The following is a 15,551-nucleotide window of genomic DNA, read 5'->3' on the forward strand; positions in this document are numbered from 1 at the left end:
TTCAAGCTGGAATTTGTTCGAAACATTCAATTTCAAACCATACATATAGACGCTTCCAGGAGATCACACACGCCACAGAAAGTCTCGGAGTCTCATCTACGTGGTGCTGAATGAATTTTTGGAGATTCCGTGGGTTCCTCGGGTTTGATTTTGCAGTTTTAACTTTGTCAACACACTGCTTACTCTAACAATTCATGTTGTTCTTTTTAAACCGGAAGTTCGAAGCAGAAATTTTCCAAGATGGCGCCGCCCATGTTTCGCTCAGGGAACATGTCTATATCTATACAGGGCCGGCCCAGCCTATACGCAGACTATGCAGCTGCTTAGGACCCCTGACCACTAGGGGCCCCCGATCTGGCAATTGTTTAATTTATATTCTATTTTGTTTACTAAAGTTAGCTTTATTTGACTTTTGTGAGGTTTGATACTTGATATAAATTTTAAAAAATAAAAGTTCTTCCTTAACTTCTTTCTTTCCTCTTTTAGAAAAAGGTTTGGCGCTATCTACTGTAAGTACTGACAATCATTTGGGGTGAGAAGTTTGAAGTATGCAGTGCAAGAAAATCTGATTAATGTACAAAATATGGATGTATGGGTTGGATTGCATGTATGGGTTTCACAGTACACTGTGACAAAATGGTGGGCCAAAAATATGGGCCCCTTTGCATTATTTTGCTTAGGGCCCCCATATGGCCTGGGCCGGCCCTGTATCTATATATATTAGGGATTTGACGATACACACAAGTCATGGTTCAGTATATACCTCGGTATGGGGGTCACAGTTTGGTGCGGGTTTAGTACAACAGGAAAAACAAAAGGGCTTTTTGTCCTCACAGTATTTGAAATTTAAAGTTTGTATATAATTACACTGTTATATAGGTGATTTTTTAATGTAAAAAGCGTGACCTACATTTTTAAAGTTTTTTTTTAAATGGAAAAACCAGATGAAAGTAATGTCGGTTACGTTGCTGAGTAACTAATTAGTCTTAAAATGAGGTAACTGAATTAATAACTCAATTATGTTTCGGGAGAAGTAATTTGTAACCGTTAACTAATAATTTTTTAAAAGATTAACAACACTGTTGGTAATCCAGACCCAAGTGAAAGGAGAGCCTGCTGATGTGGTCTAAAGTTCTGCTAGTGGTGGGAGTTGAAATCCATCTGAAAGACCCTCACTAGAATTTTGGGTCTGTCAGGTCAGACCGGCATCATCCCCCACTATCAAAGCCAGCACGCCACCAATTAGTGATTAGTTGAACTCTCCTCCCCTCTCTTCAGAAAGTGCAAAGTATGATACAGCAAGTCCAATGACACGACTACCAAATCGGTCATCGAACTGCGACCCAGTGTCCTGGCGCCAAGTAAACTTATGAACAGTCCCGCTGCTCGCATCAAAAAAATAAAAAAAATTGAAAAAAAAAGAAATGCCCAGGCATCCATTATAAAAGCACCATCTGGGTTCTGGACAGTGGGCCGGGCCTTGAAAACTTGCCCTTCCAGGGTGAGAACTTGGACCTAAATCTGTCGTTAGATCACTGCATGTGACCGACGGCTAATAAATGAAGCGGAGTGTTGGACAGCCCTCTTCGGGAGGGTGTGATGCAGTGAAACGGGAATGTGTCATGTTACACATTATGAAGTCTATGGATGGTGTTCCTTCAGTGCGACTGGCCGCGATTTGGAACACCCTGTCCCTCCTCGTCACACCTCCTTGTTGCATCACCTGGGCTCAAGTAGTGCTCAGGTGTGGTCAAGATATCAAGACGTTCTGAGGGGGTTGGGGTTCTTTCCTTCTCAGTCGGACTCGAGGTGTCAAGTATGTGGTGTATGTGTTCGTGTTTCTTGCCCAAGATTGGGCTCGTTTTCTTGCGTACTGTTTCCCTGATCATAGTGGATTTTAATTGAAGCTCGCTTAGTCAACCTTACACAAGTTTTGGCTCCTTTTTGTATGACTAGCAGTACTGTCAACAAGACTGTTTGAGGATGACCGCCCGGTGAAAATAAAAGTATTGTATACTTTTAGTTTGAAACTACCTCAACATCAAAGTTGAAAAAAGATTAATGTTCTAAATTAAAAAATATTTCTGATGAAACTACAGAAAAAGTGCTGTGATGTTTTGGGCTGAATGTCTATTTCTTGAAAATTTTAATCAATTTTGCTCACATTCCTGTTGATTCAAAACAATGTTTGAAGGTTAATGTGAGAATGTTGACATTTTCAGTGTGAACAATTTTACAAATGGTATCCCAAAATTTGGTTGACCCAGTTCTAGGGGTGTAAAAGTACACAAAAATCTCGGTTCGGTACGTACCTCGGTTTTAAGGTCACGGTTCAGTACATTTTCGGTACAGTAAGAAAAAAAAATGCAAAATATAAATGTGCTAGTTGTTTATTACACACTTTTGTGCTTTCAACAATAGGAACATTAGCCTATACAAAGCTAGAATTCTGCTCAAAAATAGAAAATACAATATTTTGAAATGTAGATATTTTGGAAAAACAAAATAAAAATAAATAACATTGGCTAAGACTTTTTCTTTAAAAAAAAAAATATCTGATGTGCAAAATTGAACAGTTGCAACACTGAACAGTTTCAAATTTCTCATATTAACTTTATGACCACAGCCTCGAAAAGTAAAGGTTAGGTAAGGGCTGTCAAACGATTTAAATTTTTAATTAAGTTAATCACATCTTTCATTTGAATTCCCCACCCTGTGGGCCAACCGCTTTTCTTTTCTTCCATGTTTCATTTAACCGTTACCCACGCTGCTCACTGCACTTCTGATTGGTGCATCGGCCTGGCCGTTTAATTGATATCTTTTTTGAGACTGTCAGTCAGCTGATAGTCGCGTCCGCCAGCTGGCCGCCTCCTCTCCCAACGTGACGTACTCTGATTAACACCGGACGGACAGACAACGCCTTCGATGGGCCACCCGAGGAAGGGTGGCAACTTCAGAAACTAGCTGCTGTCTGTCATGTATCCATTGTGCAGCCTTTTGTTTACATTTGTGGCTATAACGACACTTGCTTTACGGCAGCTAAGCCGATACAAGGTAGTACTATTAGGCCGTTGTTTGAGGTCGCATCCCCGCGTGTGTGACGTATTGTGCCTGAGTCTTGTTAACCAAATAAAGGCAGCGTTACCAATAGTCATCTGACCACTCGTCATTTTGCAGTCAACACTGAGAGTTCGCATTTGACAGCATACGTGCCGCGTACCTCCTCGCCAGCTGTTTGCTCGCCATTCATTCACCTGCGCATTTGTTCGCTATTTTTGTTACACTCCCACTTTTTCAGTGAAGTATTTTGTGTTCATTCGTTATTGGATCGTTTTTGTTCACCACTGTAAATAAGAGCACCGCAGCAGTAGAGGTAAATTGCCGTTTTCGTTCAACCCGTTTTTTTTAGTGTAGAAGCCAGGGTAGTGGCTGTCTTTTTTTTTAATTTCCTTTTTACGATCAGAGTTTACTTAGCGGGTGGGGTTTAAGTGTAGTTTCATTTTGTTTGTTGGTTTGGCCTGGGCTTACACTGAAGCCAGCTCCTTCGCCATTTTGTATATTTTGTTCATTGCGAGTTCGATTTATGTGAATAAATTTGTGTCCACTTGCAACTTGTGTGTGTGGCTCGTTTTATGTTACGCCCTTAGCGAGCCATCCGTGGCACTTTACATTACGTCTGAAACGTCTGAAACTCGTTCGGTAGGCCTCCATTCCGAACCGAGCACCCCGAACCGAAACGGTTCAATACAAATACATGTACCGTTAGGGCCCAAGTACACTGCATGCGTGATCGTTGCGTTTCCGGTCCGACTCCGGTAAAAAATAGCGCCGGAGCCAATCCGTTCCCATTATATCATATTGTTCACAGTATACCGGCCACGTCAGTGCTACGGCTTGACTGCGAACCACCTCCGGCGTGCCGCATGCCCGCCGGATGGCAATGGCAAAACTATTTTCTATTTTTGCCGGACACGCATCCGGCAAAATGGGCGGAGCTGGGCCTGGACGTAACAACCCAGGTGCCTAATCACGGTTTAAACATGAGCGAAGATGGATGATGAGCGCTTCATCATGGAGGTGGAAACCCACAAAATCATTTATGATGCAGCAATCCTTTCTATAAGGACAATATAAAAAAGGGGGGTCCTATTATGTGTGTTTTTCTGTCCTGATCTCATCATGATGCAGTCATGTCTGTCTCTTAATTCCAGATTAACTAAAATATCAATATGCAAAGAAAATATGTGCTCTCTCTCTGCTTCTCTGATGAGTATAGACTCCGTGTGTTTTTCGTTGTTTTAAATGGCACATCATCGCGCGCGATCACGCGAGAGCTCACGGGGGGGGGGGACGAGGTTGGCGGACTGCAGCCGTGCAGCAGCCGGTATGATTTGCCTGTTTTTGACGGACTGCGTGGCACGCAGGCAACACTGAACCGGACGGGAACCGCAACGATCACGCATGCAGTGTACTTGGGCCTTAAGTTCACAACTTTTGGTTGGGTTGCAGTCCCTCCCGATGCAGAATAAAGCTTTTAGGGTAAATGTAACTGTTTTTATACATTTCATGTGTAGAATGCAACGAGGCTGAGAAGTATCTCTCTGAAAGCTTACAACATGGGTGTCCAAACCTGTCCTCAAGGGCCGCTGTGGGTCCTGGTTTTTTGTTCCTACCAATCGAGCACAGACAGTTTAACCAATGAAGTTTGTGCTAAAACAAGCAGCACCTGACTGCAATCAACTGAATACACTTATGAGACACCAGATTGGTAAAAAGATGTCGTCTTGTTTTCTAGGAATGAAATCCAGCACCCACTGCGGCCTTATGTGGAATAGTTTTGACACCACTGGCATAAGCAGACAGTCACATCCCCTTACCCAAAAGAAAAAAAAAACAGCTTTCAATCAATGCTACCTTTTTGATTCTGAAATTTTTGATGACATTTCCATGTGATGGCAAAAACGGCATGTTCGATTGCAATCATTTGTCCTGCATGTGTTCATTTGGTGTGCAAGTACGTACACCCAGTTGGGAAACCTAAACAAACTAACTTAATTCTCCCCTCCCTCCCTGTCTAGTGACTATAAAATATTGCGCTGACTGCAGCTCACTCTGCTGAAGCGGTCATCGTCCACAATGAAGCTTCCGTTGTCGCTGCTGCTCCTCAGCTACTTGGGTAAATGCCAAAAAAAAAAAAAATTGAAATTGTCCACACTAAGACAATTAAGGGCAATAGGCTGTCTTGTTTGTACTTTCTTTCTGTTTAAATCAAGGACTGGAAGCTAGTGAATAAATGTTTGAGTGTATTTAGTCTGCATTCCTTTTAAAGGATTCTGTCTTAATGAGGTTTTTCCTGACATGGAAAATTTTAGCCTGCCAGTTGGCCATAGTTCTTGTGAGGCAAAATGTGCGTTCGTGGTACTCTTGCAGCAGTAAAGAATTGAATGTTAACTGCAACTGTATTATACGAACAGTCATGAACTGTCCATGCCCAACTATTATCTTTTTGCGATAGCTTCTGCATCGTTGTCGTCCCCCACAAATCAAGTGAGATGGTGTGTCAAGTCCGAAAAAGAGTACAGGAAATGCTTGGACCTGGTTACCAAGGCACCAGTCTTCTCCTGCGTGAGTGAACTCAACTCCTTGGCCTGCATTGAAGCCATTAACGTAAGGATTGTGACCCCTCATTTTTCACCGATAGGTTTAACTAGGTTTCTTTTTGGAGAAAATATCACTGACTATGGTGAAAGTTGCCATTTGTTACCTTGACTCAACTTTTCATTGTTTTTTTCCCATTATGTGAACAGGAGGGTAAAGCAGATGCAATTACATTAGATGGAGGAGACATATACACAGCTGGACTGGAACACTACAAACTCCATCCCATTATTGCAGAGCATTATGGCGACTGTAAGTCAATTTTTCAGCAATAATTCTGAACATTATGCATTTCAAAATCAGCCACTTGACTGATTGTTCTAGACCAGCAGGTAGTGTGGCAGACCAGAATGTCAGTCCGCCCCAAGTAAGAAATCATTGTTCAAAATCTTTGCAGCATCAGAAGGCTGCTACTATGCCGTGGCTGTGGTTAAGAAGGGCTCCGGTTTCGGCATCAGAGACCTCCGTCACAAGAGATCCTGTCACACTGGTCTGAGAAAATCTGCCGGCTGGGACATTCCAATTGGAACACTCCTCCAGTTGGGTATAATGCAGTGGGGAGGCATTGATGACTCGCCTATTGAGTATGGTGAGTGACTTCTGCTAATGTTGCATCTGATTCGAGCTAGTTTTGGATGTCATTTTTTTGTAGTGGTGGGTGAGTTCTTCTCTTCGAGCTGTGTCCCTGGAGCGCAAAGAAACTCCTCACTATGTAGAAACTGCAAGGGAGACTGCTCACGGTCCCACAATGAACCTTACTATGACTATGGCGGTGCTTTCCAGTGAGTATTGTTGTTAGTTTTTACAGTAGAAAGCAAAATCAAACTATTGCTATCTCCATTCCCGTCAAGCTCATTATGTGGCTAATAACAAAAACTCTTACTAGATGCCTGGTAGACAACGCTGGAGATGTGGCATTCGTCAAACATCTTACAGTACCAGGTGTGTTCCTTCTATGTTCTTGATCACCCCAGTCGGGGAGACGTGAACTGTTTTTTTGTTTGTTTGTTTTTTAAATTGATTTTCTACATATGCAACCATGCAAAGATAAGAACAGACAGAACAAATGAAGACAAACCAACATAACGAACAATAACAAAAACAGCAAGCTGGGAAAAGCAAACAGGTACACTCTTAAAGGAGTGCAGTACAATGAAAGCTATACAAGAGGGAACGTACTATATCACACAAATGCCGTTGTCAGAATGACAGAAACATTGCCGTGAGTGTAGTCCAGAATTGGTTTCCATGATTGTTCAAGTACATCCGTTTTGGAGTGCAAAAGACAGGTTAGAAAGTCCAGTGGAATATAGTCCATTATTATCCAGTGCCATCCCGACAGTGAGGGGGCCTTATCCATGATCCAGTGCATGATGATACTTTTACAGGCACAAAAAGTCTGAATATTAAAGAGTCTTTCCTTGTATTTATCATTAATACGGTCATTTGTAAGACCCAAGAGAAGGGAAACTGGGTTGAAATCAAGCTGTGTCATTAGAATTTTCTGTATTTCAAACAGAATATCGCTGCAATATTTCTGTATTTTAATACAGGACCAGTAGCAGTGAGTAAGATCACCAATTTCGGTCTTGCATTTAGGACAAACAGGAGAAACATCTTTCCAATATTTAGAGAGACGATTGGGAGCAACTTGTGCTTGATGCAAAATCTTTATTTGAGTCGCTCTTGTTCGGTTAGTTTTTTATTTATTTATTTTTTGGCGTTTGTCCAAATGTTGTCCCACATTTCCCCAGCGATTTCAAGATCAAGTTCCCTCTCCCAGACCCACCTCAGTGACTCATTTCCCAAACCTGGCAATCTTGTAAACTAAAGGTCCAAATGGCAGTTTTCCCCTGGGAAAGAAGAACTTTTTTCTCTATTTGTGTGCCATTAATATCCGCAAGCAAAGATGTATCTTTGGTGATAAAATTTCTCACCTGAAAATAACAAAAGAGGTCATTTCTAGATATGTCATATTTTTCCCGACCTTGAAAGTCATGAGGGTAGACCCAACAAATAGGGAAACTATTCCTTTAGTTGTCAAATGGTTAAATGAACCACTTAAAGTGCGTACGACAGGATAAAAAGTCTTAAATAGCATTATTATGTGAATTAAAATCATATTTTGAGACAATTCGACTATATACAACAAATTGGCAAAGTGCAGATGACAAGAAATTATTCTTTTAATCTCCTAACAGGAGGATGACGGCGGCAGGAGAATGGTTTCATATGATTTAGAATTCAGCTCATTGAGGGGGAATTATTCATAACGAGGAAAATGCGACGAAGAGAGCCACAAAATGTCATTCTTTCAATCTCACTGCTCCAATATTTTTACAGGATATTCTTTTTATGCAAGTATTTTTCCCCAATTGCTAAATAAATGGTATGGTCATGACAAATCACAATCTTGTGCTAAATGGAAATATTAATTGATGATCAAATATTAAAAATTCATTTATTCAGTAGGACATGGAAAAATGACTCCATTATGGTCAAAACTGTCAACTTCACTTTTACTGACGCACCTCCCGAACGATATTTTATGCCACCGGAATTAGTCAGGCTTTCGTCATTTCCCTGCCCCGACTTCGGGGAAAAAAAAAAAGAAAATCTACATTGGTCAAGTAGGTCGAAATTCAGCGTAGGGCTAATGCACCGTAAAATGTGTTTTATTTTCTCTTTGAGATAACTGTTTTTGTGATTTGGTCTAAACAAATAAAAGTTGATCTGATTTTATTTGACTTAGAACACATTCATAACTGAACAGTATGGACATGCAGGTGACAATGTTTTTTTAGGTAACCTATTGTGGTTCCTCCGTTTTATTATTAGGGCCCGAGCACTAAGCGTGCGAAGGCCCTATTGTTTTGCAAAGGATTTTTTTTTTTTTTTTTTTTCAGGGCAAATGAAAACGGCCAATTTGGAGGCCTGAACATGCACAAAAAGTCACCAAAATTTGCACATACGTGCGGAAAATTGTAAATTTTGATAATTTTGCAACGTTGCAAAAAATGTAACAAAATGGCTCAGCCCCCTTGAAATTTTAAAATTGGCCTATAACATTAGGGTCTGTCAGCGTAGAGCGATGAAATTTGGGGAGTCTATACCTTGTCCAAAACCGCTCCAAAAAAGCATTTACACCCATATTTCAAACCCAACAGGAAATCGGTTATTTTGGATCGAATATGAAATTTTTATCGATTTACAGGGTGCACATTTGAGACCTTTTCGTCGAGGGAGTTAATTGGATCATCTTCAAAATTGGTGAGACTGTTCAGGAGACATATGAGATCTTAAGTTTTTAAAATGGTGCGTTTTCATTCACGGGTTTGACCTGGGCGTGGTGCCAAAGTCGGCCATTTTTTCGGCAAAATGACAAATTCAGTAAATGACTAATAGTTCCTTGACACAACATTCAATCTTTTTCATATCTGGCATGTATGTGCGGTATCCCACCCTTAACACGAGTGCATTGAAATATTACCCATTAGGCCTAGCGCCCCCCTAGTGAGAATAGGAAATGCCTTTTTTTACGAGACAGGTTCCTCCTCCAAGGGAAAAAATTCTGTTGACCTCAAACCTGTTTCAGGGGAGCCTCAAGACATGTGTTCAGGTGCCTGATGAAAAATATTGAGGTTTCGTTGAAGCGGAGAGGTCCAAACTGGAAGTGAAAATGACCGTCAACAATTTGTCTCGCCAAAAACTTTGAACAGTCATAACTCGGCAGATATACAACATATCTGCGCCAAACTTCCCGTGTTTGTTGAGAGTCATACCCTGAAGGTTCTTGTAGGGGTCATTTGCATCAACTCTACAGTGCCAACTAGTGGCGCCAGAAAGAAGTTTTAAAAAAGGCCTTTCCTATTGGGTTTTTTCAACATATAGCGAGGAAATTTGGGGAGAAGATACCTTATGCAAAACTGCTCCAAAAAGTCTCTTGCACCCGTATTCCAAATCCTACAGGAAATCGGGTATTTTGGATCAAATGTGAAATTTTCATGGGTTCACAGTAGGAGTTTACATTTGGAGGGTTTAATATGCACAAAAACTCACCAAAATTTGCACATACATGCGGCTTTGGATTACGCTCGATAATCTTGCAATGTTACGAAAAAATGTAACAAAATGGCTCAGTGGCGCCCCCTTGAATTTTTCAAAATGCCTCTCCATTTAGGTTTTTTTAACACAGAGTGATGAAATTCGGAGAGTCAAAACCTTGTGCAAAACTGCTCCAAAAAGTCTCTTGCACACACATTCCAAATCCTACAGGAAATCGGGTATTTGGGATTGAATGTGAAATTTTTATCGATTTACAGTGTGCACATTTGAGACCTTGGCACGGAGGGAATTAGTTTGATCATCCTCAAAATTGGCGAGACTGTTCATGAGACAAATGAAATCTTAATTTATCAAAATGGTGTGTTTTCATTCACGGGCCTGACCTAGGCGAGGTGCCAAAGTCGTCCATTTTTTCGGCTAAACGCCAAATTCGGATAATGACTGATAACTCCCTCATACAACGTTCAATCTCTTTTAAATGTGGCATGTGTGTGAGGTATCCCAGCCTGAACAGGACTGGATTGAAATATTACCAATTGTGCCTGCATGTGGGCGGGGTGCAAAAGTCGGCCATTTTTTCGGCAAAACACCGAATTCGGAAAATGACTGATAACTCCCTCATAAAACGTTCAATCTATTTTAAATCTGGCATGTGTGTGAGGTATCCCAGGCTGAGCAGGACTGGATTGAAAATTTACCATTTGTGCCTGGCGCCTCCTAGTGGGAACAGGAAATGCCCTTTTTTACGGAACACACTCCTCTAAAGGGAAAAAAAATAATCTACCTCAAACCTGCATAAGGGGAGCCTTAAGACATGTGTTCAGATGCCTGATGAAAATTATTGAGGTTTGGTTGAAGCAGAAGGGTCCAACAGGAAAGTGATAATGACTGTCACCATTCTGTCTCTCCACACATTTTGAACAGTCATAACTTGGCATATATACATGATATCTGCTCCAAACTTCCCATGCTTGGTGAAGAGTCCAGTAGTGGTCATTTGCATCGACCCTGTAACGCCAACTAGTGGCAGCAGAATTTGTGGCCATTGCATGCTCGAAAACTCAAAACAATTTCTCATCCCAAAAAAAGAAGTGAGTTTAAAGCATGTTAGGTTCTCATTAGATGATTAGAGGGGGGCTGTCTGCCACCACCCCGACCTGCGTGACGTCCGAGTTGCGCCAAAGTGCGAGGGCCCGTTCAGTCCTGCTTGCAGGCCTAGTTATAGTTATTCTTTGTTCCTCAGCCCCTTTGAGCTCAATTTGACCCCCTTAGAATGCTTCAAAATGCACCAAAATCGACAGGCAGGTCAAGACAGGTGCAATCTTTGATACTGTGTAAAGACAAATTCCAAATACACTATGTAGCGCCCCCTAGCAGTCATTCTTTGTCCCGCCGACGCTTTGAGCCCTACTTTGACCCCCTCAGAATGCTTCAAAACTCACCAAACTCAACAGCAAGGTAAACACTGGTGAAAACTTTGATAACATGTAAAAAAAAAAAAATCAAAATCAAAATATGCATAAATGTGTGTAGCGCCCCCTAGGAACAAAACCAAAATTTCTTTTTATTTCTTTTTTTTATGTGAAAGAGGAGCAAAGGTTAAAACTTAGAACACATCAGTACTATATGGATGGGATACCATACGCGGTGCCCAGGCTGCCGTTAGTACTACATCCAGTTTTCTTCCGGTGGGCAGAGCATGTCCGCCCCCCCCCGGTATCGCCCCTGGCGAAACCAACCATTGAGTTTTTTCACTATTGTGTGATTAAATAAGATGGGGCCACCTGCTTTCTAACCTAGAAGAATGGCACAGGTAGAATGAAATAGACTTTTGGACAAAACAGTTGGGAGATTAATGCAGCACCGGTTTCCCATTTGTACCTTGTGTTCATACCATTATTGTGCCTTTTAAATAAGTGAGCAAAAAATATTAGCTATTTTCAAATTTAAAACTCTTCTCCTTGTAGAGGAAGAGAAGGCAAAGTATGAGCTTCTGTGTAAGGACAACACCAGAGCAGCCATTGACGACTACGAAAAATGCAACTTGGCCAGGGTACCTGCTGACGCTGTGGTCACCCGCCAAGACAAGGACCTTGCCAATCTGATCTGGAACAGCCTCATGGGAGTGCAGGTGAGTCCAGACTTCTGCACATTGCTTTTAACCAGAAATGCGACAAAGTGCGTGGCCCACTTCACAATCTGGAGGTGATATCCTTCCTTTAAATTTTTTTTCCACCTGAATATACAGGGCTTCGAGCTGTTCTCCTCTAAAGCCTACGCACCTGATAAGAATCTGATGTTCAAAGACTATACTAAAAAGTTGGTCCGACTGCCTAATAACACAGACTCCTTTGTGTATCTGGGTGCCCAATACATGGCCATCGTGCGTTCTTTGAACAATGGTAACCACACAATCACTGAACTAAGGTGAGCGCTGTAGAATTAATTTGTTTGAGTTTTATTCAGAGTTCACTACATCCAAATCAAAAACCATGACATGGTGTGCCGTGGGACACGAGGAGACCAAAAAATGTGACACTTGGAGCCTCTACAGTCTCGCAAAGAATAAAGATAAAATTGCATGTGAGAGTGCCTCCACTGTGGAAGAGTGTCTTAAGATGATCATGGTAAGATGATGAAGGTACAGTGGTACCTCTACTTAGAAAATTAATTGGATCTGGAAGTAATTTTCTAAACTGAAAATTCCGTAAGTAGAGATGCATTTTCCATGTAAATGCCCTCATCTGTTCCAAACCCCTCAAAATTCTATTGTAAACAGTGTTGTTAAAAACAACGTTAGAGTATAATGTCATTTCTAATGGCGTTACAGTGGTACGAAAAAGTATCTGAACCTTTTGGAATTTCTCACATTTCTTCACATTTCACATTTTTTTTGTTTAATCAGATGTTTAATTTTTCACTTAAGCGCAAAGAGGCAGATGCAATGGCAGTGGATGGAGGAGAGGTGTATGTCGCCGGGCTGTGCGGTCTGGTTCCAGCCATGGTGGAGCAATATGATGAAGGTACTTTTGGTAGTTTTGGTATTTTAACAAATATATTTTCTGAATTTTCCGTGTCTTTAATTGCCTCAACAGAAAAGTGCAGTATACCAGGTGGTAAGCAAGCTTTTTTTTTTTTTTTTTTTAAACTGGTTGCCATTCATATGCAGGACACATGGATGAGCTTTATATATTTCCAAATGGGGATATGGAAATCATTTTGAGGATTTCTTGCTTAACAAAATCAAAATTGTGGTGTGTAGCTTCAGATTCTTCCTTCTACACTGTCGCGGTGGTCAGGAAGGGTTCCGGGGTGACCTGGGCCAACCTGAGACAGAAGAAGTCCTGCTACCCAGGTTATGGCAGAAATGTCGGCTGGAATATGCCCATGGCTATAATCCATAGGGAGACCGGTGACTGTGACTTCAGTGAGTACATCAACATTCATAGAAAAATAAAAAATCATACAGGGAGTAAATGACCTGATGTAAAACTGTCTTATGCCATTTCCTCAGCCAAATTTTTCAGCAGTGGCTGCGCCCCTGGAGCGCCGGCAGGTTCCCCCTTCTGCTCTCAGTGCGTGGGAAATGGCAAACCTGTGGACAACCCGGCCTGGTGTAAAGCCAGCACAGAGGAGTTTTACTACGGATACGCCGGAGCCTTCAGGTAAAGTCCTAATCGTGCAACTGAAGATTAATGGAGATAATTCCTTTTTTTTTAACTAGCCAAACTTATTTTCTCAGAAAAACAGTATGCCACCATTTAGATGGGATCCTGTATGATATCTTTTCAGATGTCTTGTTGATGGTGCTGGGGACGTAGCCTTCATTAAACACACAACTGTTGAAGAAAACACCAACGGTGATGACACTTAACACCCACAATCATTAGTACCACAACCTATTTTTTATTGTCTGTTGCAGGAAAGGGGGCAGATTGGACTAAAGACATCCAGAGTAGTGACTACGAGCTGATTTGCCCCGAACAAAGCGGTTCGGTGCCAATCACGGAGTTTACATCTTGCCGCATGGGGATCACCCCAGCACACGCTGTGGTGACCCGTCCTGAGACTCGTGATGATGTTGTCAGTGTTCTCCTGAATCAGCAGGTAAGGGAATACACCTGGTTTCTTGCAACAGGCTGAACGATGGTTCTTGCTATTTTATTTGGATCTTGAATATGACTGGGTTTTCATTTCTAGGGCGTGTTCGGCAGAGATGTCAGCAATTCCTTTTTCACAATGTTCGAATCCAGGCCTTATAAGAACCTCCTCTTCCAAGACTCCACCAAATGTCTCCAGGAAATACCAAAAGGGACAGACTTTAAGGGCTTCTTGAAAATCAATTACATGGATACCATAGCCTCTCTGAGCGAGTGCAACGACATCATTCCAGGTTTGGAGGCTTTTATTGGGTTTAAACTAGAGATGCCGATCGATCGGGCCCGATTACATCATTTTCAAAGCATTGGAATCGGCAAAAAAATATCGGCCATGCCTTTTTTTAATATATATATATATTTCTTAATTAAATCGTTTTCTAATTGTATTTAGTGTTACAGACATATTATGTTACACTCATCCAGAGTCTTTAGTTTAGGCTTAAGGTAGGGTTATCAAATTTATCCCGATAACGACGTTAATTAATTTTTAAAAACTGTATCACGTTAAAATAGTTAACGCAATTATCACGCATTGTCGCGCTCAATCTGTAATGGCACCATTTTACCTCCATATAGAGAGATAATTGGCAGCTCAAAATGAGTAGAGTGAATTTTGACAGCCTTTGGAGCCTTTTTTTAATTAGCCTTACAATCCCTCCCCCTATGATTAGAAATATCATGGGAAGCAATGTGGGGAAGCAAGGTAGCAAATGATATTTTACTTAACACCTTATGTTATTTCCCAACGAAAAGAAGATATGTCAATTGGTAGCACAACACACAGTCATGGTTCCACTTCCCATCATGCATTTGGGTTGAATGGCTGCAGTATCATTTACTGAAAGCTCAACAAATACACTAGATGGCAATATTTAGTCGCAATATACAAAGTCACAAGTCTTTCTATCCGTGGCTCCCTCTCACAGAAAGAATGTTAATAATGTAAATACCATCTTGAGGATTTATTGTCATAATAAACAAATACAGTACTTATGTACTGTATGTTGAATGTATATATTCGTCCGCGTTTTATTCATTTTTTTCTTAATGCACTGCCAAAATGTATATGATCGGGAGCAAAAAAAGCAATCGGATCGGAAAATATTGGGATCGGCAGATACTCAAACTAAAACGATCGGGATCGGAACGGGAGCAAAAAAACATGATCGGAACAACCCTAGTTCAAACTATTTGGAAAGATGCATTTTGTCATATCTTTTGCAAGATAAATTTTAAAGTATTTTCTCTCCTTGCAGATCTGGAGAAACTTTGCACATTCCACACCTGTCAGTAGAGAAACTAGATGGCGCCTTCTTGTTTTCCACCATACATACTGACATTTTCCCTCTGATGTTAATACAGTATGTATTACAACCTAAACCTTTACGTGACCATTACTTTATAACATGCATCTCTTCTCAAATAAAGCCTTTTCAAGCGCAGACTGAGTCATGCACTGAATCCTTGAATGGATTTTTTTTTGTGTGTGTGTGTTTAAGCTTTGACGACTGGTGATTTGTTGGTAAAGGTGTGATATAAAAACCTAAGCATATTTACTGTCGCTATGTATACACTAGTAGCTCTATATCAAAAGATGACAAAGGGCTGGAAAAACAGTTGACATAAATATATTAACTCATAACTGTGATGGCTGTCTGATGCATTTGA

At 41.0% G+C, this 15,551-nt stretch overlaps 1 protein-coding gene across 2 annotated transcripts; it reads left to right on the plus strand.

Annotated features, from left to right (window-relative positions):
- The first annotated feature begins 4,505 nt into the window (after positions 1–4,505).
- LOC130929447 (serotransferrin-like) lies at positions 4,506–15,325 on the plus strand. Of its 2 annotated transcripts, XM_057856574.1 has the most exons (17): positions 4,514–5,176; positions 5,516–5,667; positions 5,808–5,910; positions 6,056–6,247; positions 6,311–6,440; positions 6,545–6,600; positions 11,691–11,854; positions 11,972–12,125; positions 12,190–12,350; positions 12,650–12,746; positions 12,819–12,839; positions 12,986–13,150; positions 13,238–13,388; positions 13,516–13,583; positions 13,646–13,830; positions 13,924–14,116; positions 15,140–15,325. In XM_057856574.1, the coding sequence occupies exons 1-17, from the start codon at positions 5,137–5,139 to the stop codon at positions 15,175–15,177; spliced, it is 2,070 nt and encodes a 689-aa protein (XP_057712557.1). In that variant the 5' UTR covers positions 4,514–5,136; the 3' UTR covers positions 15,178–15,325. The 2 variants fall into 2 exon arrangements, with proteins under 2 accessions (XP_057712558.1, XP_057712557.1); XM_057856575.1 differs by lacking the exons at positions 13,924–14,116; positions 15,140–15,325 and having other exon boundaries at positions 4,506–5,176; positions 13,466–13,583; positions 13,646–13,793.
- The last annotated feature ends 226 nt before the right edge of the window (positions 15,326–15,551 follow it).

The sequence above is a fragment of the Corythoichthys intestinalis genome, chromosome 14, assembly GCF_030265065.1.
Source record: "Corythoichthys intestinalis isolate RoL2023-P3 chromosome 14, ASM3026506v1, whole genome shotgun sequence".
In the NCBI taxonomy this organism is placed as follows: domain Eukaryota; kingdom Metazoa; phylum Chordata; class Actinopteri; order Syngnathiformes; family Syngnathidae; genus Corythoichthys; species Corythoichthys intestinalis.

Bases quoted from the DNA above. Each gene is read 5' to 3' on its own strand.
- LOC130929447 (XM_057856574.1), top strand. From the start codon at position 5,137: ATGAAGCTTCCGTTGTCGCTGCTGCTCCTCAGCTACTTGG. The intron at 11,855-11,971 runs GTGAGTCCAGAC...CTGAATATACAG, and splicing joins ACAGCCTCATGGGAGTGCAG to GGCTTCGAGCTGTTCTCCTC. The intron at 14,117-15,139 runs GTTTGGAGGCTT...CTCTCCTTGCAG, and splicing joins GTGCAACGACATCATTCCAG to ATCTGGAGAAACTTTGCACA.